At 34.3% G+C, this 26,616-nt stretch overlaps 1 protein-coding gene across 1 annotated transcript in view; it reads left to right on the top strand.

Annotated features, from left to right (window-relative positions):
• ADGRB3 (adhesion G protein-coupled receptor B3) overlaps positions 1 to 26,616 on the top strand; it is a 732,350-nt gene that overhangs the window by 436,199 nt on the left and 269,535 nt on the right. Inside the window, exon 15 of the mRNA XM_047102403.1 lies at positions 7,772 to 7,815. Coding sequence (XP_046958359.1) covers positions 7,772 to 7,815 — 44 coding nt within the window. The remainder of the gene's footprint in view (positions 1 to 7,771; positions 7,816 to 26,616) is intronic.

Here is a 26,616-nt window from a genome sequence, read left to right as displayed (position 1 = left end):
GTAAGGACATTGAGATGGGGAAATTATCTTGGATTATCTGGGTAGGTCTAATTTATCACATGAACCATTAAAAGTGGTTTTCCCTATGGCTATGGTCAGAAATGCAGCATACTAAAAACTCAACTACCATTACTGACTTTGACAATGAATGAAGAGGGCCTCAAGCCAATGGGTACAGGCAGCCTGTAAAAGCTGAATACAACCTCTGGTTGCTAACCAGGAAGGAAATGTAGACCTCAGTCTTTCAACTGCAAGGAACTAATTCTACTGAAACCTGAATGAACCTGAGCATGGATTTATCCTTAGATCCTCCAGGAAGTAGTGATATCATGCCAATACTTTGATCTCAGCCTTGAGAATCTCTTGAGTAGAGACCCAGCTGAGCTCATCAGACTTCTGACCTATAGAAACTGTGGGATAATGAATTTATGTTATTCTATGCTGCTGTTTATGGTAATTTGTTACAATAGCAATAGAAAACTAATATCCCTGCATTGGAACATTGCAAAATTAATTTTAGATTATGAAGAAAATGTATATGTAAACATTAAGAGTGCCATTTTGAATCAGATATAATGCAATACTGATGATACATTATTCAATAAGAATTAATTAGCAACCAGAGATTAAATTTTGTCCTGCTGATTATTATTCCAGCACCTTAGCAACCTGATGAAAGGAATCACCAGATAGTGAGAATGGCCACTGTAAAGTGGTGGTGGGATATTAGAGAAAATCGGAGGATGCTACGAGCAGCACCACCTAGGCCCCACCACAGAAAGGGCCTTGTGGAACCAAGTGCTGGATGTCAGGGGCAACTCTGGCATGTGCAGATATGTTGTGCTTTTGAAGCAATTTAGCAAAACTTCTCTGCTGGCAGCTGATAGACTGGAGTAGTGCAAACACTTCTGGTGCCTTTGCCTCTGCTACATTCAATCCCATAGAAGTTTTATTAAGATATCTTCTTGGCTATAAAAGGAAAAGACTTCAACTGTATGTTTTACCTGTATGAAATCTAGTTATTTAACCATTTTTATTAAAGTTATTTGCCACTCCAACTCATAAGAAATACTTGGAGAGTTTCTGCTCCTAGGAAACCCATGTGTTTGTTGAGAGGTGCACCAGGCTCCTGCGCAGCCATTGTTGGAAATGATATAATCATGTGATCATATAAGGGTAAGACACTCTAAGACATCTACATGAAGAATACACATAAAAATAATCCCTGATAGCGATTCTACTTTTTACTGTTTCCCATATGTCAAATAGGCAGTATTCATTGGGAAATAATGTACATTCAGGTTAGTGATACATCTCAGAAATTAGGGAAGCAAGCTGTTATCACATCCACAAAAATAGTGTCATCTGGTTAATGTGGGCTAGTGAGTAACCATATAGCAGAAGCTGGATTAAATATATGCTATTTCTTTATGTTCCAATTAAATAGCTGCCAACTCCTCAAGAAGAGCTATGCAACATGGATGTGACTCATCCTGATAAAACAATATTCTGCATTTCTCACTTCAGTGGTCTTTATATCAGTCTGCCTTAGCTACAGCCAGCTCCTTCTTTTCCATATTGACTTGTTCTCAATGTGATGCTTTCTGTAGAACCCTCATAAATCTATTCAAAAATTCCTTTATCTCCATGATCATATTAAGTAAGAACACAGTATTGCATTTGTAATGATGCTCTTTAGACTTCAGGTATATGTCAGCTACCCTTTCAAAAAAAAAAAAAAGGAAAAAAAGAAGAAGAAGAAAAAAGTGTTAGACCCAATTTAGTTCTTTTTAAGTATCCTTTAAAAATATGGAAATATGGAATAGTACTTACCATAACCTTGGAAAAAAGATTTGGAGAGCATTCAACAGATTACCTTCTGCAGTTGAGTTTCATACACTGTTTTCAACTGTATCATATCCTTGGGTGGTATATTACACTTTTAGGTACTATGAAGCTGTTTATATGTTAAAAGAAATACTCTCACTGATCAGATTTTAGGGGCATTTCATAGATTTGACTATGGAAATATTACATACACTAAGATCTTACCCACTCCCTTCCACCATGCATTCCTGAGACTTTATTTAATGTGTCTTTTCTCAAATAGTGGTAGAATTATACACAGATTATAAATGAGTCTTTTGTGGGTCAAGTCAATCATATAAGAAATGTTCTTAAGGAATTCCCAAAATCTTTTTGTGCAGTGATATATAATAGCTACAATTATGCTTTAGTGGGGAAAGAAAGGGAAGATAAGCTTAGCAAAACCCAGGTCTTTTTAATGCAATGCCTTTATGTCCAAAATATTGAAAATTAAAGAGAGTGTAGTGTCCGCTGAACAGTCTTTCTCCCATCTACATTCAAGAAGTCAATGTGCAATGCTCTAGAAGATGTGACAGAGACAGTCATTCTGGAACATCTGAGTCAGAAAATTGGAAATGCTGAGATAGTTATGATGAAGTCACTGCCCTTCTTCATGCCCTTAATGCTTCGTCTGTTCACTTGCTTTGCTTCAATAGACAAAAGGATATATTTTTAAATATATTTTTAAGTTTAAATATTTTAACAGGAGTATGAAAGGTACCAGAAAGTTAAGACGTTTCTAGATATGGAAGTTGCTATGACATATGAGCACTAAGCATTTGAAAGTTTAAAAAAAAAAAGGGTAAATAAACCATATGATTTCTGCTGTGTGCATCTTGAGCAGTACTTCTTCAAATTTGATGTGGATAGAAACTATGGTGGGTGGAGGGAGTAATAATTACAGTGCATATTCCTCGGTATAGCCCCAATCTCAGAACTTGTGGAGACAACTAATCTACATTTTAAATAATACCCCAGTTGATTCTGGAGTAGGTCTGGAGAAAACACTTGGAAAACACTAAGATAGCAAGAGTGTAATAAACATAGTGTGTGAATTGAATTTATTCAGAACTTAAATTAGGAAAAATTAGAGAAACTTGGTTTTCATTCATTTTTATTGTGACTTTTATCTTTTCTGTGATCAACTTCCTTCAGATCTCTGCTCAGATATCATCTTATTGGTGAAGGCTTCCCAATATATAAAATTGCAACTCATTCACTTTCCAGACTTCCCTGTCATTGTGATTTACTTTCTCATCATAGCACAGATTACCATCTAGCATTTTATGTATTTATGTGTTTATTTGTCTCTCTCCCTGCCCCTTTCACTATAGTTAAGTCTATGAGGCAAGAAATTTGCTCAATGCTGTATCCTCAGTACCTGGAATGTAACAGGGGTTTACTAAGTGACTTTTACATGAATGACTAAATGAAGTTTACCATAGTAAGAGTAATTTACCACAGTGAGATGTATTTAAAGTGTTCTGTAGGGAAAGAAAAAGACTTGAAATAGAGTTTTGAAAGAAGAAAAGGAATTATTTTATGAATGTCATTCATGAATCACTGAGGTGTACATCTAGAAAGGATGTTCCAATCCCTTATTATAGAAAATTAAAAAAAGAAAGTTATGCAGCCAAAGGAAAAGAGAGAACCACCCATAGAAATAAATTTACAAAGCCAGTGCTATATTATACTGTTAAATGGGTATATTGGTTTCGTTGATGTGGAAAAAGGGAGAGAGGTAAAAGTAAAAGTAAAAAAAAAGGCAAAGACTATTAAAGACACTTGAAAGTAGTATGTAGAGTACCTATGGTAATTAGGAAATTTGAGTCATGGTACATTTTTAAAATGCTTAAATGTAGGTGAGTAGAAATATTTAACTTGAGTTTAACTATTCTATTTTGACTGGGATCAAGAGAGACAGTTTTTTTTCTGTTGCTATCTGTTTCTTTATTTGTTTGCTTGTTTGTTTTACCAAAAATGTGGTTTTCAAGAAGATAGTATATTTCCAAAAGTTTTCAAAAACGTGAAGTTTTAATATTTTAAGTGTCAATGATATTAACAGTTTTGAAAATGAATTTTCTTACATACATTTATCTCATATGCCTGGGAATTTTTTTGTTTCCTTAGCTTAGTGCATTTCTTAAATCTACATCCACCGGCTAGTGTATAGCTCAACTCTTTTCCCCTTGTTTCTGTCATCACATTTGTTACTCTCTGTTGGGCTCACCATTTCCTGTTATTGACTTCCTGTAAATTCCTCATAACAGATCTTGTAGCAGAGTACCTTTGGGAAAAGTATCTAAAAATTATAACAAACATTTTATAAGTGATTTCTCAGCAGAACTTTTTAGCCAGTTTTTTTTTTCATGTTTAGTATTCATTTGTCATTGATATTTGCCTTATGTTTCCCATCACACATTCTTTTTCCTTTAAGCAACTGGTCTATCCAGATACTAAGATTCCTCTGATTTGTTTGTTCTGCTTATTTTTCTAAACTTCAAATGTTTAAATAATTGACCACAGCTCACAGACCTCCATATTGGTAACTGCACTAGAACTCACAGAGGGCAGTGTCTGTCTGTCGTGTAGGTTCCAGAATGTAGAGTGAAGCACAAGAGTGAGTAGTGCATTTTGGAACCTTTAATAATCCTCACGTGGATGCTTTTTAAATTTTCACAAGGACAAAAAGAAAGAGCAGTATGAGATAAGATCCAAGAGATGAGAGGTGAAGAAGGTAGAGGATAAAATGAAGGGTTAACAATGGCATGGATTAAGAGTAGAACAGACATTTCTCACCTTTACATTTTTATCTGAAAGTAGAAATAAGTTTCTTTAGGAGAGTAAAAAAGAGATATTCAAACAATTATATTAATATTATATTTCTTTTCTAATATTATTTTTCTTTTGTTGTAAACTATTAGGAACACTAAATATGAAATATTAATCCTATAGTCAGTATCCTGTAATGGTTTAACTTTATCTAACCCATATATTACTAAAAGAAGTGAACTAGATTTAGAAGAACCATTATCTGTGGTTCTTCTAAAGACGATTATCTCTGGTTCTTCTAAAGGTGAATGTATCACCTTTCTATAATAATTTCTATATTAATTAAATATATACTCATATCCTTCATTGTAATATTTCAAGGATAATTTATTTTCTATAACGTGCTCTGAGTTCTTTGAACAAATCCCAGATAAATACACCATAACTTTATGATACAACATTGTAGCTATGCTAAGGATTTCTTAGAAAGTCACAAATTGAATGAAAATTTAACCTAAAACCAGATAGTATCTCGTAAGACCAAGGAAGAAAACAATTTTAAAAATAAAGGAAAAATAAAGGAAGAACAAGAAAAAGAAAACAATTCAAAGCACCACTCCCTTCTGTGACCCTCCCCAGATCTATGCCTCCTGTAGAACCACATTAAAGATACACTTAGTCCATAAAACTTGATCTAACACAAGCCATGATGCCCCTCATTTGTCCCTTAAACAGTATATTATGACTAGTAACACTTATAAAAACATATCTATTTATGGCTATATAAACATTCCACATGTGTGTTTCTCATCAACTGCTATAAGACTGTAACTTTTTTCAGGGAAGGAAGTGTTTTTGTTCTAACAGCATAGTTTATAGGTATGAACATTTGATAAGAAGTAAGATACCTTGGCTAATGTGGCCTTTGAGGAATTTTTGGAGAATGGTAATGGTGCTAAAATATTGGAGTTAGTCAAATGTTATAATTAAAAGAAAAAATAAAATTGGGGTGGATTACAAAAATTTTAGAATCACCATTTAAAATTTTTATTTCTAGTGAAATTCTAGAACGGACCCAGAAAACAGCACTTAGAAAGGGAACGTTTCACAAAGAGCCTGCCTAGACTTTTGAAGACAGTGATTATCTACATGTAAGACAAGACTGAGGGCTGGGAGCTGGCTGTTATGGGGGAGAATGTCCACCTGTGGAATGGAGCCAGTAGCGTGTTTCAGGACTGTAACTTTTATCTGCCTTGGCCTAGTCATCATTTTTATTAATGACTTGGTTGGATGAGGTCATAGATACCATGTTTGTCTCTTAATCCTCTAATGATTAAAAGTTTTGAAGCAATAGTGAATGTGTGGGATGTCAAAATCAGGATTCAGAATGTCTCTCCTAAGAGACTTCAATGTATATGTAATCAAGCTGAGGAAGAGACTACAAATATATCTGATGTAGTCTTAGTCTGCATTATTAAGAATGTGGCACCTAAAGGAGATGGAAAGAGCACCACTTTGTTCTATACAGGTAGGTTCTATACATGGATAGTTGCCCTAAGTGCGCTTTAAACGTGTGCTCCAAGATATGAGTGATGTGGGGAATGAGAGAACTTGAAATCCACGGAGTATGTTTAATAGAGAAGACTCTTCAGGGATATAATAGCATTTGTAGCTATCTAAAGATATCATGTAAAGGAATAATTATTAGGCTAGTTTCAAAAGGGCAAAATAAAGCCCAATGAATCTGACAAACAGAAGGAAAACATTTCAACAGTTAGTACTCTTCAAAACAGAAACCACTACCCAAGGTAATCCAGTGCGGAGAATATTCTTTGTATCATCCTGAAGGTCATGGTAGCCACTCATACATATATAAATATTGAACCAATAAAAATTTGACATTTTTTTACATAGTTTCATTAGACGTGATCTATACAAAAGTGATCTGTGGATTAAGAAGATATTGCAAAACATGACATATAAACTTGTCAAATTCCTATGTTGTACACCCAAAACCAATGTAACCTTGTCTGTGAACTATTAAAAAAAAGAAACACTTTGCCGTGGTCTAGATGTGGTCATGTCTGCATTTTTTCTGGATTTCAAAAGAATGAGGTGGTCTTTAAGAGATAACAATAGCTCTACTGAGACTTTACCACTTTTACATCTTAAATTAGGCTTATAGGAAGGAAATGATTAAACTTTATTTCTTTCCAAATTCGAAAGAACATCCCATTTTATGCTTCCATCTCCATCTCACTCAATAGGTATAATTATTATAATTAAGGAGACATGCATAGGGACTATTAAATAGTGGATCTGGTTTAGTTCATGCTAATTGTGAACTACACCCCAAGAGGGCAGCCATGAATGACTTGGTAGGGGAAAGGGGGTGTGGGGCAGAGAAGTTTGCGTATCAAATACAAATTTGTACCTAAAATCTCTTTTAATGGCACTCACATTCTTTGTACTTTAAGGGAAAACCAACTCAAAGAATGCTGTGAGGGGCATCAATTTTTATTTCATTCATCGTCATCATTATTGAATAAAATGTTCCTTTTTAAAAGATACAGCCATACCTAATAAACCCACTTTTAGGGGAAAAAAAGCTATTGCAAGCCAACACACTCTCTAGAAATGGACAATTAATGTTACTATCTCTTGCCCCTAGGAAGGTGACCAACTAGAGAGTAATGAGGATCAGTGGTGTTTTGTACATGTGCATAATACAAATGTTTCATCATGATTTAAATTGTGTAGATACTTTGGTCTTCCTAAAGGAAATAATCCAGGAATTAATATTTTACAGGTAAAAGGATGAAATAGAAATCATTGAAATATAGACCTTGAGCTATATGAGAGCTTCACTTTCAATTTTCAAAATAACTAAACATAGGTTATGACATTTGTGGTAAATGTATTGTCTTCATGAAGAGAATTTCATAAAATGCATCACCAAGTCTATGAGAAAAAGCATACAAATTTTTTATGCAAGGAAAAAAATAGAGGTGGAATCTTAAGAGTTTCATACTGCAAGATAAGAAACCCACCATTCTGTTTGCATTTCACATAAAACTTACATTTTTGTTGTGTGTATTCATGATACATTTATTCTTTTTCTGCTTATTTTTAGGGTACTTTGAATCCCTATTGTGTATTGTGGGATGACTCAAAAACGTAAGTGACAGATGTTTTCTTATATTACTTTGGATTATATATTCAAAGCACATTAAGTTATTTCAGTTGCCTGCTAGTCAACAGGAAAATGATAAGTTAGTGGGATGTGTGTTACACTCAGAAAACATTTTGCTTTTTGAATCTGCAGGACAAGATGATGAATGTGTTTGTGTGTGATGATGCCATCAGATTATGTCCCAAGATAGGATTGCATTACCTAATATGTAAGACACATTGCTATGCAAATCCCATGAGGATTTTTTAGAAGCTCTAATATTTTAAAGTCGTAGGAGCTCAAATAATATTTCAACATCTTGCCCTAGTACTCCAGCTTAGCATTGGACACTAAAATAGCAATCTCTATGATCATTAAACCACTATATTATTTGCATGACCTTGAATCTATTATCAGAGTAATGTAATATTTATATGGCCCTTCCAGATTATTTTATTATAAAAACATTGAGTGACATTTAATTGTCTTATTCACCTATTTAATGAATTCATGAAGACAAAAGAAAACAATTGTAATAAATGAGGATTAATAATTCTTCAATGATTCCTTTCTGTAAGTAATTGCAATATATCTGGTCAAAATCATCTTAATCTCATCAGTGATTCTGTAAGATTTTAAGGAAGGACTCAAAGAGCAGAAATGTCCTGATTAAGTTTTAATTAGACTCTTATGTTTTACATATTTATGTACATTTATTTCCAGATTATACAATGTTTTGTTTTGTTTTGTTTTTTGTTTTGTTTTGTTTTGCATGAAAGGGAGATAAATGTCAATTAATCCCATAGAGCTAATAGCTCTATGTTGATGCTGTTAGTTAGGGCACCACATTGTTGAGTACTAGGTATTCTAAGATTTTTCCCGGTGTTCTTCACCCCATATCTGATCTACATCTGAGGTTTTATTATGTTACTTGCCTCTCACAAGTTATTGGAGGGTCTGGGAGAAGGGCATGATTAGAATTTCTAGGTAAAGAGCAAACCTACTGGAAATGTGGTTATTTTTAGGGAATGGATGCAATTTAAATTACAGTATTTATGTGGATAGTTAATAAGTGACATTGGGCATATTATTTGCTATAGATTCTGATATTCTAGGGATTCTCTTCTCGCAAGAACCCTAGTGCCATAAAAAGAACCCAACTTGCCCTGGTGATAACATCAGGTGGATATCCTCACTGATGTCATAATTTTTTTCTTTTTGAAATCCAATACAGAAGTCCATGGTAGGAAAATTCTTGCAAGATTTGCTCTTTACCAATAGCCAGAAAAGACTCTAGTAGTATATTCTAAGGCACTGTTTAGTATGTTGTATAGCCAAAGAAAGAATGAAACACCACAAAAATCTAATCAAATGGTTTCTACTTAAGAAAAATATACCATCTTAAACTCCAGTTTATAGCTACTTGCATATCTTCATGAATAATAACCAACCTGGATTTAGTTTTATTATCTTTTTAGTGGGTAGAACATGCTTCAGTGTCAATCCAAAAAGGGGAAGTGTTAGTTATTCTGAAAGACCTTTGGGACTGTTCAATGAATACTATGAGAAGAAACAGCATTCTCCTATTGTGTGACTCTTTTGGTTTTCTTTCACAGAATGTCTAAGGTTTTAAGTTTAATTTATAAATATATTAGTGTTTGAGGTCAGCATTAGTCTTAGGAGTCAATCACACTCTTTCTCCAACATCTGCTAAAACATGACTCTTATCTGTCACACAAAAAAACAAACAAACAAACAAAAACATATTTTAGCCTTACAAAATTCAACTGTTAAGTTGTCCTTGAAGAAAACTATCCAGTCAGAGGTGTGGTTAGCTGCCTTTCAAAGTAGATTACCTGAAGAGATCAGTGCAGTGCATGTTTCTTTGATGTACTTGAAAAGTAATCAAAACTGACAGAACTTCTGTCCCATCACCCTCTTACCAGAGTGTTTTATCATTAAATTGTTTTTCTGGGTGAGTTTTAAACAATGAAGGTTAAGACAACTGTATTTATTTTCTTCACAGCTGATTTATTTTTATCATGTTCATATATATACACAATAGTTTTACCAATGCAATGATTTCAAATCTAAGTATAAGTGCTCTAAGTATAGTTAGTTATGAAGGGATAAGGCTACTACGTTTTATATAGAAATGAGTTGACTTAAATGATTTTTTCAAGATTGCAGTAATAAAGTTGAAATTAGACGTTGTCGTTTGGGGCTCCTGAGTGGCTCAGGTGGTTGAGCATCCAACTTTTGATCATGGCTCAGGTCTTAATCTCAGGGGCTTAAACTCAGGGTTGTGAGTTCAGACCCCATCGTAGGACTCTGTGCTGGGTGTGAAGCCTACTTTAAAAAAAATTGTCTTTTAATTTTGGTTTATGTTATCAGATTGTCTTACCTTTTTCATTAAGGTATAATTGATATATAACATTATATTTGTCTCAGGTATACATAATGATTTGATATTTGTTTGTATTACAAAATGATCACCACAAGTCCAGTTAATAACCATAACCACATATAGTTGTATTTTTTTTCCTGTGATGAGAATTTTAATGATTTATTCTCTTAGCAACATTCAAATATGCAACAACATCTATAGTCACCATGCTGTACATTTTATCGCCATGACTTGTTTATTGTATAACTAGAAGTTTCTACCTTTTGACCCCCTTCAGTCATTTTGCCCACCCTTTATCCCCCTCCCCTCTTGCCTTACTTTTAATTTTTTTAATTATTTTTTTAAATTTTTTTAATGTTTATTTATTCTTGAGGGAGAGAGAGACAGAGTGTGAGTGGAGGAGGGGCAGAGAGAGAGGGAGACACAGAATCCAAAGCAGGCTCCAGGCTCTGAGCTGTCAGCACAGAGCCCAACAAGGGGCTCGAACTCATGAGCCGTGAGATCATGACCGGAGCTGAAGTCAGATGCCTGACTGAGCCACCCAGGCACCCCTTAAATTAATTTTTAATTGCAAAATTAATGCCTGAGTATCTTTTAGGTATAAAACTTTAAAACATAATTGCTTAGGCAGAAGTCCCAATTAATCACCTTAATCAACTTGGGTGTCTATATCTACCCATCTCCCCAAGGTCACTTCTATTTATATTTTGTTATGTATAATTCCAGGTATCCACTTATGCTTTGACGTATGTATGCAGCCATAGAAATTAATACGATTTTTACATAAATATTATCACACAGTATGTAACACTGGCATCCTCAATTTTTAAATCCATAATACGTTGTGGAAATTTTAAAACTTTACTACATATGTTACACTTCTTGTACGTGCTGCATTGTATAAATATATCATAATTGATCTATTATCCCTAATATTGATGGCATTGAGGTGATTTTAAATTTATTTTGTTAAATGAACTGTGCTTCTGTGTATCTCCTTGTACATCCCTTCTTGAAGTTGTTTCTGACCATCCAGTCCAGAGTGTTGCACTGTTCTTCTCTTTATAGCGCCCTATTTTGTATTCATCACAGCATACATTCCTACTTTAGTATTTATTTTTATTTCTCTTTGTCTGTCTCCCTGACTAGAAAGTAAGTGCCATGAGAGAGATACTTTTTCTTATTCACTACTGCATCCTTAATGCCTAGGACATCTGCACGTAGCATATATTCAACAAGTTCTTCAATTGATTAGTTTTGTATAAGAATAAATGTTCAAATATTTCTCAGCTACAGTTTCTCTTTGAGAATTATTTCCATGTATGTTCCATCTTATTAGTGACATACAGCTCTAGCAATTATTAGACCTAATATTGGAAGTTTGAAGGGAGAATACTTCAGCTTGGTACAATACTGAGGTCTGTTATAAACAATCCATTTTATTTCTCATGATAATCTGTTACCCTGATAATCCCAAGCAAAGATATTTTTATTTTAGTCTGATTGGTCACAATAGTTTTAGACAATTTTAAAACATATTTTTATCTTGCTTTGGATAACTAATTAACAGGATGCAGAAAATGTTTCATTATGGATGACCCATGAAATAAATTGAAAGTACTTTCTCACTTCAGAAATAGGCTTTTTTGGTTAGAAGTGTTTCTTTTTAAATGTTTAAATGTTTTCTTTTAATATAGCTTATAAAGCTATACTTAGGGCAATAATTTGCACATCCTTTGGGATACTCTAAATTTGGATTTTGAGTGTTAGATCATGTGTGGTGACTACATTCCCTAGAAAAACCCTAATCCTTTCTTTTAATTAACCTGTGGTCTTTCTCTATGGTTCTTAGTAGCACCATCTGATGCTATCAGGTCTGTCTGTGAAAGATCAAGTTTGTTTTCAGAAAATGTTTCCAGAATGTCAATTGCATAAATTTTAATTATAATTTCTTAACTATTGCTAAGCAGTTTTATCAATCCATTTATAACTTTTATGCCTACTTTGTGATTGAAAACAAATCATATATATATGACATATATATATATATGATTTAATTTTTAAGTAATCTCATATACATATGTATATATATATCTCATATATATATATAAAATTTAATTTTAAGCCCCACATGGGGCTTGAACCTATAACCCTGCCATCAAGAGTTGCATGCTCTACTGACTGAGCCAGCCAGGTGCCCAAAAACAAAAACTTTTAATGGTCTTTCCTACATTTCAAATTGATTTATTACAGTTGGGAGTAGCAGTAGTCACATTTTGATTGAGACTGATACTGGCTTGTTTTATCTCAAAGTTAAGTAATTGAATTGAAGTGATTCCTCTCCTTTGCTTCTATTATCCTTATTTCTTCATACCCAGAATTTTTTCCTCTCTTTTGTCATTTATATTGGAAGTCACCATTTCATCTACCTGGCAATATGATTCCTAAAAAAAAAATAAAACGAACACTTTGGCCTCATGCCATCACTCTAGAGGGGTTGCCATCATTTTCTTTGCTCTTCAGGGGACTGACAAATTCATGCCATTATGGAGACATGATGTTATAACTTTAGGGACATACACTTTAAGAAAGATCTGTTAGCTTTGAGATATTCAAAACAATTATGCAGAGCATTACTATAATTGGGTAACCAAACTTTCCCCTCCAAGTGATAACCAGATCATAAAGCTCTTTTATAAGACTCTATTCACACTGCGTTAGACTTGGCAAATTGATATGGAGAGAACTTAGTATTTTCATGATTATTAGAAAGGAGCGAAAAAGAGCAAGGGAGAGATCTTGTTGGAGGCTTAATTTATATTAGTTAAGAAACAAAACAGAAAAAGAACAGCTATGCCAATCAGTAATATGATTTTATTTTTAAGTAATCTCTACACCCAACATGGGGCTCAAACCTACAACCCTGCCATCAAGAGTCTCATGCAAGAGTAATATGATGGTCCTATTGTTTTAGGGGACATATAGAAGTATCCTTTACACACCTACACTTACCTAACTGAAGTCTTTTCTTGAATAGCAGTGAAAAAAGGAACTCTGTATTTAAAATATTCAGCATACATATAGCCATGATTCCAGTAGATCTGTTTTTAGAATTTCTTAGTAATTCAATTAACCAGACATAGGATTTTAAAACTATTTAACTTCAAGAAATGTTATTAATTTAATTGCATAGATTGGTCTGCTTAAAACTTGTTAGACTGCAAGTACATCATGGTAGTCAATACTTTGGAAATAAATTACATGATTATATTACAAACATATGGTGTTCAGTCTTCCAAATTAACATTATTATGTGTAACTCCTTGTATACCAATATATGTCTTAGGTATCAGTATGTTCATTTTTACTGGATAGTCTCTAAGGTTGTGTTTGCTCTTCTGTAGTGAATGGTAAGAAATAATTATTTCTGATTGGCATTTAGTATAGTTTTATCTCAGTTGGTATATTCAGAGCCCAAATGGACCCAAGGCAGATGCAATTAAGTTAAATTTTTGGTGTTTGTATCTAAGATGTCAAGATTCCATGGAATTTCCCATTATTCATTCAGGCTCAATGATCAATTCTCAAATAGTATAAAACTATGTTATTATGCTTTATTTCCTTTCATTATACTCACACTAACAGAAATGAGAACATTAGACTTTCACATTATCAAAATACTGGTCCTTGTAAATTAAAATTTACCTAGTCTCCAGTAATTTAAATAGTCATACCCAAATTTATAATAGTTGTTTGTTTTCAGTTTTATAACTGATAAAATTTTGCTTTTGTTTGCAAAACAACCATGTTCTTTTAAAAGTACTACAAAAAGCAATTAAAAAACCTAATCATTTGAGAAAATAGCAATAAAATAAAGAGTCATTGGTAGGAAACTACATGGAGTTTTCTTTACTTTTTTTTCTTAGACTGTACATTACTTTTTGAAAATTTCTTATATCTGCAATTGTGTATTTCCTTATAAATTCATTATAATTCAGAATGACCTTGTTTCAGCTTACTTCAGAATTTTTTTTCTTTTTCATCCTTTAAAATGTTTTAAATTTTCTTTGGATGTTTTGAATTCCATCACAGATTTTATGGTATTGAATTTAGTTTCCTGAAGGTATAATTTTGGCTTTGTTAGTGGATAAATTATCCCTTTTTAACTTATATAGTCTATATATGTACCTCTAGTATTATTACCAACCCATTATGTCCATGAGTGTGGGCAATAAAGTTCAAGAAACATTGCATTATGCCTTCATCAATATTCTGAGAGCTGATATTGGGAGTAAAATGGAACCACGTGTTTTTTATATCCATGTTTTGATCCTCTAAAGTATGAGTTAGAAAACTAATAACCTCTAGGCTAGGACAAAGGCAGACTGATATCTGTTTCTATAAATAAAGTTTTATTGGAACACATCTCACCTATTTGTTTACAAATTGTTTGTGGCTGCTTTTATCCTACAACCATTTCTGTTGAATCATTGTAGCAGAAACCATATGGCCCGCAAATTTTAAAATATTTACTGTCTGGTTCTTTAAAAAATTTGTTAACACCTACCCAAAACAATGTTTTCCAGCATTTTCCATGTCTTGGCATACATAGAAAATAATTTTAAAGCACATAGGGGTAAATGAATGAAAAATCTTTGCAAGCAGAAACAAAGTAGGCTGCCCAAGAGTAGAGAGAATCAATAACTATTAGTTATGAAAAATTCTCAATCATAATTTTTTCAAATATATACTCACCTATACAATCTGTCTCACCTTCATGCAGACCTCTGAAGAATGTTGTTTCCTATTCATCTGGTATCATGAACTCTCTTCCAGATTTTCTGCTTTTCTTCTTCCCTCTCAGTGATATATTTTGGTTAACCTAACCTTCAATTCAGTATTTCTCTCTTCACTTTTTTTTCTAACTATTTAATTATGTGTAGAGTTTTTATTTAAGTTGTCTTTTTTTTTCATTTCTAGAGTTTTCATTTGAGAATTAAAAAAAAAATCTAGATTGCTTTGTAGAGTTTCATATTTATGCAGGTGTTTTATTTATTTTAACTTAGTAAGCACAATTGTTTTATAATCTATGATTGATAATTCCTATGTTTGAAATTTTTGTGGGTCTGTTTTTGCTCCTTTTTTTCCCTCTGAATTCTCACTCATAGTACCTTGTATCCTAGTGTGCTAGGTTATGTCATGCTTATTGTCCTTAAAATATTATTCGTGAGGATTCTTTGATGCCTAGGATAAAGATATGTTCTGCCAAAGACAATTTGTATTTGCCTCTTCTGACCACCTGGCGATACTACCCCCGCACCAAGAACCCTTAAACTAAATTCAGTCTAGAGGTTACCTGGATTGCCCAGGTGATGTTTTCCCAAACTGCAAATCCACATTAGGGCTGAGACACTGTCACATTTTTTTTTATTTTAGTATTTCTAGCAGTATTCAAATGGGAGAACTACACTGGAAAAAAAAAAAGCTTATTGCTAAAAATAGGAAATCTAAAGCAACATCTTCTCACACCTGTTATACCTGAACAGCTCACCATTTCTCATAGCATATCTGTTGAGAAGCATTGCTCTACTATACTTTTTATCTATACCTTTGATAACTCTTATGTTTTCTGCCTTATATTATAGCAATTTGATATTCCTTTTTAGATTTAAATGCCTTGGTAACTGAAGTATGTCACATTTATCTTTGTAATTTCTGCTATGCTTAGCAAAGAAATTTGCATATAGTTAGAGCTCTGTAAATTCATTAATTCGCATAACACATATTTCTTGAGAACCTAATATTTGTTCTTCCATTCAAGGTACCTGGCACATATATTAGTGAACAGACACAAATACCTGATTTATGGAATTTAGATGTAGAAGGAGTGCAGGGAGGGTCACAAGAACATAAATATAATAGGTAAATAAATTATATAGTGTATTATTAAAAAGTAAAAATTCATGGCAGGGTGGTTGATGAAGATAGAATAGAGAATGCCATTTAATTCAGCTGATTTATTTGTATTCCTTTGATTCCTTATCACAAGATAAGATCCCATTCATTTATACAATATTGACTTATCAAGTCCCCAAAATGTGCAAGGTATCAGTCACTTCAGTATCCATCTCCGTTTTCTCATGTTTGACCAAGTGCTTTCCTATGCTACCTAACTGTTACATTTGATGAGAAGTTCTCTTCCCATTATAGTTAGCTTTCCTGAAGCGTTTCATCCTCCATATTCATCTATATTCTGACTGTGGTCTAAATGTCTGTCTGTCTGGCCCCACAGTAGTTACTATGTCAACTATCCAATTAAATTGTATAATGCCTGAGAAATGGTAGACATAAACTATGAAAGTTAAATATTTTCTGAAACTGAAACAGCTAAAACTTCTAGCCTAAAGATGTTCATATTATATAAAAAGAAAAGGGGTTTTAAATCAAAAAGCCATGTCTGTTGATTAAAAAGAAAAAAAAAACCTAAAGGGGCAGTCTATTCATTAATATTAATTTTCTACATGGTATTAGAATTCAGAAATGAAAACTTCTTGACCTTATTCATAGATATTTCTAAATCTAAAATTTTACCAATGATATTTAAGCTTCCAATTTTTAAATTTTTTAATGTTTATTTACTTTTGAGAGAGAGACAGAGTGTGAGCAGGGGAGGAGCAGAGAGAGAGGGAGACACAGAATCTGAAGCAGGCCCCAGGCTCTGAGCTAGCAGCACAGAGCCTGATGTGGGGCTTGAACCCACAAACTGCGAGGTCATGACTTGAGCCGAAGTTGGACGCTCAACCAGTGAGCCACCCAGGCACCCCAAGCTTCCAATTTTGTATAGATAATTATTTACAAGGTGAATAATAATCTGGAAAGTCCACAGTTTTTGAAAGGATAATATTGTTCAATATTTCTCTTCATAGTTCAATGAAAATACTACAAGAACTAAGAGCTTTCAGTTTGTCAGTAAAGTTGTCTGCTTATTTAAGGATATGAAACTGAAAATTAGCTTCAACTTTTTAATCAGTAATACAGAAAGAAAATGTGATAATAAAAGTAATTACAACATATCCAATTACTCTAAAATCTATAAATCTTAAAGTCAAAATGGGCATAATATTGCATGTGATGGGCATAAAGATCAACAGAAAAAAACAGCTCTAACAAACTTGGCCTAGTGACTAAAACATGGCAGATGTTTTACAAAATATCTTCCCGTGCCTGAATAATGGCCTTATGTATCTGGAAAAGTAATTTATCTTGTATTAAAATATTTTAATACATATAAATGTATTATTCTTTGTGACAGTAAAACATCATCATAGATTAATTAGCACTAATTTTTCCATCTAAACACATTAAATAATGGTGCTTCCTGCTATCAATGGTATCCTAAAATCTGTGATGCACAGGTACTATTATCCTGGATATTTGGCATTCTTTAATTCTCAAAGAAAATTTGGTGGAAAAGTAATTTTTTAAGGTTTAAAATACCTGGAGAAGGATTATTAGTATGCACAGAAAAAAAAATTACCTGGACAAAGAATGGCCAAAAGATGCTGACCAAGAGACTCCTACGTGCCACAGGAAGCTCTCATCAGGATTTATGCACAATCTACACCTTGCCCCACAGACCCTTCTTCTACCCCCTCATCCTCTAAAGGCATTGAGGTTAGTTTTCAAAAAACTAAATGTTTTAAAAATCAATAAAATCAAAACTGGGAATTCATCCAACACTTCTCACCATTTTTATACTGTTCTTAGGGGCCCTGGGATGATCCAAGAGACCTTTTTGCCAGGATTTTTTAAATTATATTGTTAAAATATTAATGGGTATAGTATTAATAGGAGCAACCTGGAGCTGACTGGTAAGGATATGCCCTTGTTGCACCTCTCTTAATTTGCTAATGTCTATAGTTCTATTTCAGAAAAGCTCCAGGTTTGAATTGCTGAGGTACATATTAGATAATTTTAGAACTATACTTTTTCAGTTCTTTGAATGACTCAGGCTAAAAACTTCCTCTACTTATATATACTATAAACAACAGACTGGAAAATTTCCTTAATATGTAATTGGCTATTTCATCCTCTTATTTTATGCCTCAGAACTGTCCACTTATACCATAGTTAATAACTATTTTACAGCTTTGGCGTTAGAAACATTCAGTAATTAAAGGTAGCAAATGTTGGCTCTCCTTAGACACTGTTAACCAAGCAATTCACTCTGTATTTGTAAATATCTCTTAAACCCTTAATAATATTATTTTACATATTATTTAAAATATAGATTTCAATGAGCATTAGTAAACTTGAGGACAATGTGAAAAACTTATTTTAAGGTTTAGTAATAAATACATAGGCTATAGATTTAACTGTGGAGGCCATTGAGGAAAAGCAATAGGATAAAAATGGATATAGTAGTAGTAGTAATGATTCTGATTAAAAAAATTAAACCTACTCTTTAATCATTGTATTAGTTTGATATAATGGATATATACCATTTTACTTGAGAAGTATAAATCAAGTAGCAACTATAACAACCATATCTTACAAATTATATTTGGAGTCAAACTGAGTTCTTATTGCAGATGACGTTATTTTGCAAAGATTGAAAACAAGAGAAGTCATTTTAAAATACGTATAAATGTGGTTTATAAAGAAGTAAGTTGGAAATCTGCACTTAAAAAGATCGATATCTTCAGTATAAAACTAAAGCACTATATTGCCAATACATAACATACAAAAAATTGTCTAGCTATTCTCTCTGCTTTCTACAAGCAGCACTTTTAGTATGTACTGGTATGATTATGTGACTGCTTTTCTAATGCTATTTTAGAACTGGGCTTTGGTAAGCATTGGGCAAGTTTATTTGCCCTGAATTTTTGCCAGCATCATAAGCTGATGGAGAGGGGGAAGAGGGAAATGGGAGTAGCACTGAAGATACTCTTCCAATAGAGCCTATTTGGAATCAATGATTTGTAATCATCCCAAGTATCACAGTGGCAGCTACCCAGGAATGGGCTATGTGTGGATGTCTATGTGCTTGAAATATACACTCAACTAAATAAATTCTGAAATTTTATTAACCCAACAAGATCCCTCCCCAGCCCAAAAGGACTGCTTGGGTCTGCAAGGAGTACTTTCCACACAACCCGAGCTATTGTATTAGAAACATAATTGTAACAATGTGCCACTGCATCTCAGAACTCAGTCCGACAAAAGTACTGCTCACAAGTCTGCAACCACTCAGCTTCTTTTTGGAATCATACACATATATGGATCCTTTACAGCTTATAACCTAAGCCTAGACTAAAACTGAAGCCAGAGAGCAGACCTAGACCCCATCTGTATCTGCTACATACAAAGGGGATCTCATTTATTTTCTTTAATTTTTGTCACCTTCAAGTCTCAGGACAAGGTAGCTGAGACTTAGAAGATAGAAAGTGTAACATCCCTGTCCCAAACTCACTGCCCTCCACCTCTCCTACATTAGAAGCATGTGGAAGATAGGGCATCTGGTTATCCAAACAGCTTTGCATATTGAACTGATGCTGGGAAATCAAAAGAAATTATGCAAAAGGTATAGATAGAGAAAACTGGAAAATAACCTAGAGACACTAGCCTGTGCTGCAGCTAAAAGAAATACAACACCTTTGTTTGGAATGACCTCAGGCCATCCATGAGTCTATGTCACAGATGAGCAGCAATCCTTTGAATAATCACTGGAACTAAAAGACATGTATGCCTCAGCTCAATGTAGGTCCTATGCTGATAGGTTTTCTCAGCCTGATCTGAGTATAGATCACAAGTGGCTGAAATGTAAGATCCCCTTCAAAAAGTAAGGACAGGAAAGTATATCTTCTGCAGTTTCAGGCAAAACTTAATAGATTGTGTTGGATGTCATTGGTTTTCTCAGGGAGGCTCTCCTCATCCCTGGATTTCTGTGAATCCCTTTGCTGTCTGACTCCATTTCTGCTTTCCCAGCACCTAACACAGTTCCTGGAACAGTGTAGGTATTTAAGAAATATTTACTGAAATAAAATTGAAAGCAGTGTTCTATTTTACAGTAAATTTATACGGGTCCTTGTCTATATAGATACGTCACACAAAAATAGTAAGTTTTGTGGACATATATAAAAAATAAATTACTATTTCAGCGTTAATAGGTCATTTAGTGCAATGTAAACCATACAGCAATCTTAGGTGTTCCTGAAAGTTAAAATGTTCTTGTTCTTTTTCCCTTCAAGAGAAAAGTAAGTTCTTTTTGCCACAGAAAATATAAAATGATTCAGTGTTCATGGGAGGAATTCATAATTCAGGCTCTTATTTTCACACTGCCTTTCAAAACACCTACGCCACCCAGAATAATAATGTGCTAAGCTGCATTGGCTGCAGAGTATTTTAATAAAAGAAGGAAATTATTTTCGTAATTACTGATAAGTTCTTAATTTGTTCTGCTAAAGGGTAAATCAACCACAGTTGGTGAAAGAAGCAATTCTTGTATGTTGATATTACAGGTTTAGAAAAGGAGGCTTACAGTTGTCTTGAAATGCTAAGGAGTGATAATTTCATTTTGAGGAGATAAAGGGTTAATTAGTGGAAATTCTTTGAAGTACTGAAGAGCAAGTATTGTATTGCTTTCTGATATTTAAAGCTCTCAGTAAAGTCATTTACATAGTTCTACTATTATTGAAAGTAGACAATAGTATTTTTTTATTAAATAGTGTTGTAGGATGTCAGCGGGACAGGAATCAGTTCAAACTGTAATTAAACTTGTCAAAAACTATTAACACAAGATATTTATTGAGACTTACCCTGAACATAGGTATAATCATTAACTTTATAAAGGTGTACTTTTTTTTCTGATATATGTCAATTAGATAGTCAATAATTATATATTAAAGGCGTATGTGTTGAATGAATGAACAAATAAGTGAACATTTACATCATTTCTTCTTCAGAGCTATTCTCCCCCTTGTAGTATACCTGGAATCATGAGGAACTCTTCTGAGCCCCTATTGTTAGGGTTAAGCAAATTAACGATTTACTGACACCTCATTTATGCAGCATTATTAGAGAGTGAGTGTTCCTGGTAAAGGAATTTACAGTTAAGTGAGGAACCAGTTTCCAATCCTACTCATTTAATCAAAATCCTCCTTAGATGTACTGTACCTCCTACATCTGCCTCACGGCTATGGTCCAGGCTGAGATAGTGTTGCTGCCCTAGTGACTCTCTCTCCCCCAAGTGGTAGCATCTCTCAACCTTGGCACTATACAATGTTTAGCAGCATCACTGGCCTCCACCCACTAGTCACCAATGGCACTCCACTCCCCCTTAGCTGTGGTGAGTAAAAATGTCTCCAGATATTGCCATATGTCCCCAAGGATGAGGAGGGCAAAATCATTCCTGGGTAAGAACCACTAATATAGAGCTACTTACCAAAAAATGCAGATTTTCACTCCAATTTCAATCTACCGAATCACAAACTCTGGGGTCTATGTAAGAACACTGTTTTTTACCAGATTAAACTTCCTAAGTGGGTGTAACAGACAGTAAGTTTGAGAACCATTATTCAAGTGCTCTCACTACATTTCATTTTCTAGACTTCTGTTACCTAGGTGCAAAGCCAAATACCCAAATTGAGTCTATCGACTTTATTCTACATATACTTCTGAACCCTTGTTAGATCTCTCCTCCAGGCAAGTTTATGGACTATGAAATCATGAATATCCTCAGTACTTCTGGGTCCTTGGCTTTGTTGGGCCTGTTAGGAAGTCTTGTCACCATGAAATTTGACTGTAATGTGTCCTATACTTATCAAAGTGACAGGGGATATCCTGGACAAACTATTCTTTGGCCAGAAGTATACTGCAACCATGTCTTCCAATACTTACGAATTTCTTAGACTAATCAAATAAAATGGTAACCATGGTGGATGGGGCATAACATTCATTCATTCATTCATTCATTCATTCATTCATTCACTACATGATTCAGTTATTTATTTCATACATTCATGCATTCATTTATTCAGGAACTATTCATTGGGTACCTACGACATGTCAAGTACTTATTAAGTACCGGAGGATACAAATAGTGAGCAAGACTGGCAGTCTTTAGGGGAAAATGTTAGAGATGTAACCACAAAGTCAAATAAAGCCTGACAACCACTTGAGGATTAAAACCACACTGTTCATTAGCAGAGGGCTATAACTGAGCTAGCTAGGGGCGGTTAATTAGCAACTTATCTATGAAGCAAAAGAAATAGTACCCTAATTTTCTGGAAAAGATAATTTAGTACCTAATGTTTGGTTTGGTCACAATTAATATCGTAGGGGAAATTAGCTTAACAGTACTATAAACGTGTTTCATATATTCTTATATACTAGCGAGAAGAAATTTTTATGAAATTTAATTAAGTTAACATAATAGTTTAATTTTAGACATAAAAGGATGTTAAAAAATAGCCTTTCAGGGGCGTCTGGGTGGCTCAGTCCATTAAGTATCTGACTTAGTGAAGGTCATGATCTCATAGTTCATGGGTTCAAGCCCCACATCAGGCTCTGTGCTGACAGCTCAGAGCCTGGAGCCTGGTTCGAATTATGTGTCTCCCGCTCTCTCTGTCCCTCCCCTGCTCACTCTCTGTCTCTCTCTCAAAATAAATAAACATTAAAAAATATTTAAAAATTTTTAATTGCCTTTCATATCTTCCATTAATTTTAAATAATAAATCATTGTGTTAAAAGTTTAGAGTATTTTTGGAGATTTTTGGACAGGTCTAGAAAAATGTGAAAAAGAAATAACTTTTACTCATGGTTAAGTTTCTGTCTGGAGCCAATTTCCCTCTAAGCAGACTGTGGGCATGGCCTAGGATTCCTCTTTGTCTAGCTTCTCTCAGGACTTCAAAGTACTAGCAGTTATACCCTCTCCTTCAAAGTACTAGCAGTTACACCCTCTCCTCCTGTTTCTTTATTTTTGCCCTCCCCACAGGCTTTTTCTCCTTGGCTGGTAAGATCCTCAAGTCCCATTCACCTTAAAAATGAATTCCTATATAAATTCTGTAACTATCCTTACAGACTTGAGTTTTATGTCCTATTCTGTCTTTTGTCAAGATTGATGACTTGTCTTAATGAGCTCCAGAAACATCCAGCACCTTTTTATTGGTTCCAATGTTTATTCTGGAAAGAAAGAGAAACATTAGAGCTGACCCCATATCTTATATGCTTCTTGAATGGTTTATTTGAAGTAACATTTCTAATGAACTTCTCATGGGGTTGCTTCTTTTACCAACTAGATTATAAATGTCTGAGGGGTAGAATTTTATTTACCTCTGCATCCACCTCTAACCCCACGCGAAACTCATATACATTTTTGTTCACAGTAAATGATCAAAAAAATACCTTGGAAATTTGATTTGTTGATGATGCTGATAACCAACATGTATGAAATAAGTTTGGTGTGCAAGTCACTGTTTTGGGCACTGAGAAGCTACAAATTAATAAACACAGACCCATCCCTCGAGAACTTACAATCGGTAAAAACAGAGAAGTGAACATGTGGGTACAGTTGATAAGCAAATGAGTGCATATAAAACAGAACCTGTTGGACTAGGGGATCCAGGGATGATCTCTCAGATGAGATGGTGCCTGGGTTGATTCCTGAAGGTATTAGCCCATTAAATAGACAGGGGAATGTTGGTAGGGGATTGGGGATCAGGGGAAAGAAGTTTCCAAAACAGAGTAAGCAGTGTGTTATGACAGTAGGAAGGTGTTAGAGTGACTATTTTGCTGAGAACTGCTTGTACCCTAAGCTCAGGTTGGGCACCCCAGGAATGAAAGGTAGTCAGGGCCAGAGAGGGAAGAGCTATGTTTGCCTTGCTAGGGAATTTGGACTTTTCTTAAAAAATATGGAAAGCCACAAAAATTGTTTAAACCAGAGAAATGTACAAGGAAACACATTTTTAAATAATTTAGATAGTAATGGAGAAAAGACACTGAACGAGAGGGGTTCCGACTGCAGGCAGGAGGCTTCTCCAGAGGCTTCTACAGGAATCCAGGTCAGTGAGTCAGCAGTTTGGACAGTGGAAATGGGATGAAGAGATGTGGACAGATTTGTGAGGTGTCTATGAGCTAAAACCAACAGAGTTTGGCCAGTTGGTCAACTTGATGTAGGGCAGAGAGAGGGAGAAGTGTCAAGAATGACTCACAGGTAGGCCCAGGCAGAGGGTCTATGCAATGCCCTATATATGTGGACTCTTCCTCTATTTTGGAAGGAAATTTTGATGATTCTCTCATGCTCTGACCTAATAATCGTTGAAATGATTAAAGATGGTAATTCTTCTTCTCAATACTATCCATTTATTAGTTGTTACTGCTTACTAACAAAAGGTGCTGGTAGTGATGTTTATTAAGCCAAACTACTTTCTGATTGAGCACAAACAGTAGACTGATTAATATTTAGCATTTGGATACATACATACAAATTAAATTGGCACCCAGAGAGCAAAGATTGAATTATTCAGATTATATTGAAATTTATATGTCATTCTGGGTTTGTTAACTGTGGTTATCAGATGTTTGCTCTCATTATTCCATCAAATACACTTTCTTTCTCATGTATCATTCAAATATTCATGGTTGATTATCTGTATAGAACACAAAATTAAAGTTTTTAAATTGATTGGTTTATATAAAATAAAAAATCTAAATCTCTAACCAGATATTGTGGCTTAAGGGCCATATTTGGATACCTTCCCATTAGCTGAGTAACCAGCAATGCCTAGATCGATCCTATCTAAGGTGAAAAACTTATTTAGAGCATTTTAAGATGCAAGTCTCAGCACACTTTCAAGAGGGCTTAAAATAATGCAGATCACAAGCTACCTCTGACCGAAGCAACATGAAGAAAACCAAAGCTGTGGACCTATTAGAAGGCATCAGTGTGCCCTTTGTGTTTAAAGACTTTGTTAAGCGCCGGCATGCTTCATAACTCACTCCCTCTTGGGTGTGATTCCTTTGTTCTAAATAGCTCAAGTCAGAATTAATAAACCCAGTATGTTTGAATGGCCTTATGATTTTCTGAAGGCTCCTTTTTTCACATATGGCACCTACTATGTCAGCAGGCTGTTCTAACATTCAAGAAGAATCTGGATTAAATAACAATAAGTAGAAGAGCCATCGATTTACTGGATTGGTTTTGCAATTCCTAATTGTTTTAAAATAGCAATAAGGGGGCACCTGGGTAGCTCAGTCAATTAAGTGTCTGACTCTGGCTCATGTCATGATCTCACAGTTCATGGGTTTGAGCCCCACATCGCGCTCTGTGCTGACAGCTCCAAGCCTGGAGCCTACTTCAGATTCTGTGTCTCCCTCTCTCTCTCTGCCCCACTCTTGCTTGTGTTCTCTCTCTCTCTCTCTCTCTCTCTCAAAAATAAATAAATACACATTTTAAAAATTAAAAATAAATTAAAAAATAAACTAGCAATAAGAATGCGAAAATGTGATCATGGGAGGCTTTCAACGGAGAAGAGCTAAGGATTTTGTCAAGGAGCCTGCCCAGATGGACAGAACCTCAGGAAGCATGGTTGACAGCAGTTTATACATTGAGAAGGGATAGTAAATTTGTTCAAAGACACATGAAAACCAACATAATTAGTGAAATAATGGTAATTAGGATAGTAAGGCAAGGAAGACTGGTTAGTGAAAGCCCAGGCTAAGAAAATTGGGTTTAGCGTAAGATTTTTCAGTTTGCCTACGTGTTTTAATAGCTTGGTCTGTCTGGAAGAAGTGCAGTGCTTTGGGATTTTTTTTTTTTTTTTTACTTTTTAGTCTATGAGTTCTGGACATATGAAAGACATTTATTTACATCACAAAGCAATCACGAAGTGGTTCCTGGAACTAGGCAAACTGAGACTCTTGTTGCAATTTATTGCTTCAATATCACAGAATGGTATCTCAAACACACACACACACACACACACACACACACACGGGCTTGTCTGTAGTGTTATATTGCATATTGTTTTTTTTTCTTTCTATATGTCCTATATCACACTAGTTTTGATTATTTCTTTGTTAATATTGCATACACACAGGATAGATATAAATAATGAACATTATCTAATATAAAGATCAGGGCACCTAGAACATCTGTAAAGACTAAAGAACACAAACTAAAATCAGCATTGTATTCATTGTTCTCTCTCAGATTTTTCTGTGACTCACATTGCATTTTTTAGTGGAGCTTTCCATTTCTTTCTAAAACATTTTAAATATCCAGTTGAAGTGTTTCTAACATGACAAAGTCCAGAAGTCCCTTTAGGACATAAATGAATATTTTAAGTTTCCAAATTTTTCACTACGAGCTGTTACAGTCAAAAGTTTAAAATTCACTTTA

Source organism: Lynx rufus, unplaced genomic scaffold, assembly GCF_022079265.1.
Source record: "Lynx rufus isolate CCGP_SWC_20201006 ecotype Redwood Valley unplaced genomic scaffold, mLynRuf1.p SCAF_6, whole genome shotgun sequence".
In the NCBI taxonomy this organism is placed as follows: domain Eukaryota; kingdom Metazoa; phylum Chordata; class Mammalia; order Carnivora; family Felidae; genus Lynx; species Lynx rufus.
Note: the sequence above shows the minus strand (reverse complement) of the source record. Positions and strands in the feature narration are given on the sequence as shown.